General features: G+C 45.6%; 1 protein-coding gene across 1 annotated transcript; it reads right to left on the bottom strand.

The window, feature by feature from the left end:
• Positions 1–2,422: 2,422 nt before the first annotated feature.
• LAESUDRAFT_759711 (uncharacterized protein) lies at positions 2,423–2,708 on the bottom strand (the record flags this gene model as incomplete). Its single annotated transcript, XM_040912625.1, has 2 exons — positions 2,423–2,512; positions 2,565–2,708. The coding sequence occupies 2 exons, from the start codon at positions 2,706–2,708 to the stop codon at positions 2,423–2,425; spliced, it is 234 nt and encodes a 77-aa protein (XP_040763916.1).
• Positions 2,709–2,779: the final 71 nt, after the last annotated feature.

Raw genomic sequence — 2,779 nt, 5'->3', positions numbered from 1 at the left:
TTAGGTATATTTGGTATCTAAGTCTCTGTCCACGTTGTGGACTAGTACGTGTGAGAAAGCACACGTGGTTCTGAACATTCTAGCAGGGAATGCTTCATAACACTCTCAGTGTGCTATACATTCATATTCACTCTCATATCTGTGATAGTGTCGATCGCCCTGCCAGTAAGTCTTACCTCGCAGACAGCAAGTCGGCCTCATCAGTGGGCACGTTGTATCACCACAGTTCATCACTGTAGGCTTTCACCCAGAGACCCTCAAGGGGACTCTTATTTTGAGTTGTCTATCTTTGTCATCGGCGTGCCATGACAGTGTAAGGGCATAGACGAGCTCACCACCACCACTGCCATTTAGGACTAGCAAGCCACCCAGGAGATGCCGGTGGATCAAAATATATCTATGCTCAACTGTAGCTAGAGTCTTGGTCTTTCTTCTACTTTGCGCTGTACTCGCTCTTGTCAATACATGACTTGATTCAGTTTACATCACGTGCGTAAGACCAACCTTATGCTCTGAGTGCCCGCTGCCTTTTTTGTGCATTTCCTTTCTATTTCCACTCTCCTACCTGCCCACCTTAGTTTCGCAACTTCCCAATTTATGGAACGTGCCAATTTTTTGCATCGAGATCATCTACAGTTGCCAAACTCACACTGCTGATGGGCTTGATGTGCTTATAGATGAATTTAATCGGACAGTTCTGGTCATCGCAGATGATTCTTGAACGATTTGGCAAAAGAGGCAATTGCTATATACAGAATATCTGGTTTTGCATAACAAACAGCTGGATGCACTGAACGTGAACTGTGCTGACCCAACTTTAGTGCGAACGTGACCTTGGCTCACATCAACTGTCAACCTCATGATTCAGCCACCTCCACGTGTCATGGGAGCTTTTAGGCATTAGCCATTCAAGTTTCTTCTTAAACAGAACTTGAATAATAAGTGGTATGGAGTTAGCCTTCATCGGGACAGTCTATGTCACATGCATGATACCTGCTCTCTTTCAATGAATCGGCCTATCTATCGTGTCAGGTGACATTCCCATTCAGCACAACACTCATGATTCCTTTAATGATTTCGAGCATCAATGCCCTACACGGCCTGTTCTGCAATTCACTGGCAGTGCTCAGATATGTGAGCAAAGTCAAGGAGATCACCCACTGATCCATGAAGGTGAGAAAGCTGTTGTTGAGTTTTATTGAGAAAAGGTATTTCCTACCTTCAAGTTTTACCAGTTGATCTGTCACAGTATTAAGTGGCACCTTTCTTTTTGCACCATTAAAATCCTCATTTGAGTGGTTATTCAGACACCAACCTTTATATTAATCTCACAAAGTGGATACTTGGACAAACAGCACAATACCACCACATACATTGCAGATATGACTATGTCTACCACATGACCACCAAGCGTCCATGATTCAGCCACCCAGTCACGTGACACTGGCCACTTGCCCTATTTAGAAGTTGTCAGAAGTTGATCACATGACACCAGGCCACTTGCTCAAAAAGGAACTCATTGGACCATTGTCACGGTAACACTGGACAAGAGATCAAAGAGACAAAAAAGGACAGTCACGTGGAATGTGCCGCCCTGATCTCCCTGATCCCAAAAGTATCCCCCTGAACCCTATGTGGTGCAAGAGCCTGTTGACTTACTGGTCAATGTGGCAGACGCAGGGAGGGGTGAGAGATATATGAAGGAGCTGGTGAGCTCAGTGAGTGCTATAGGTAGTAGACGAGGAGAAACAATCTGAGGTTTCGTCCCCTACATGGCTGGTCTTATATACACATACAGCGGGCTATCTTACCTAAGCTACCTATCTACGGGTATAAGCAAATGGCCATACATGAAACAATAGGATGTCCGGAAGTAGAACAATAAGTGGGAAGATCGATGGTTGCCGCAGTAATGCGTGTGCACATCGTGCCTATCTTGGTTTCCCTTTTGTTCTCCGGTGTGAACATCATACCTATCTAGGCTTCTGGCTAAACTAATAGGAAGTGGAAGGCTGATGCATAACAATAGTCCTTGTTCCCTTTGTTCCCAAATGGGTGCCTCTATTGTATCCTGGAATAGACAGGTCCGACCGTATCATCCACGGGTCTGGACCATAACATGTGATGTGGACTATCACCTGATCTTTACGTGTCGTGTCTGTGGCTGAGTGGCATGAGATATTGGTGAAGCACGTGATCTGTGGTGTGAGAAAAGTCACGTGCGGACTTTGTGGCGAAAATCTGTGACACTACCCCCCTCTCAAGGCTCATTGTCCCGAGGAGCCAAAACCTTTATTACCCCTTCTAGTTGCTCGCAACGGTTGGTAGCTTTGGGAGGGAAGCCCTTTTGCATAATACTCGAAGATTATTTGGGCTATTCTATCTCCCGGCTTGACCGAAAATACAAAATCTGTTGTGTTGATTAGTACGACCTTGAGTTCCCCAGTGTAATCTGGATCGACGACTCCTGCACCCACATCAATTCCTCATGCAGCCAGTCCGCTGCGTAGAGCTATTCATGTATAGGTATGTTTGGGAGGGTCAATCGTGACTCCCGTTCCTACCACAGCTCGTGAATGCGGGGGGATTTCATGTGTTTCTGCTGCATAAATATCCCATCCTGCCGCTTCATTTGAGGAACTTTTCGGTGATTTGGCGAGATCTGTCATCTTATGATATAGGAAGAACTCGTCTGGATGGTCGGACATATTGATTCGGTGTGTGGAGATCGGTGCAACTTCATATGAGGATAATTCGAAGCGTTTTCCACCAAAAGTGA

Source organism: Laetiporus sulphureus (assembly GCF_001632365.1).
Source record: "Laetiporus sulphureus 93-53 unplaced genomic scaffold LAESUscaffold_22, whole genome shotgun sequence".
Classification (NCBI taxonomy): Eukaryota; Fungi; Basidiomycota; class Agaricomycetes; order Polyporales; family Laetiporaceae; genus Laetiporus; species Laetiporus sulphureus.
This window is presented reverse-complemented; position numbering and strand designations above follow the sequence as displayed.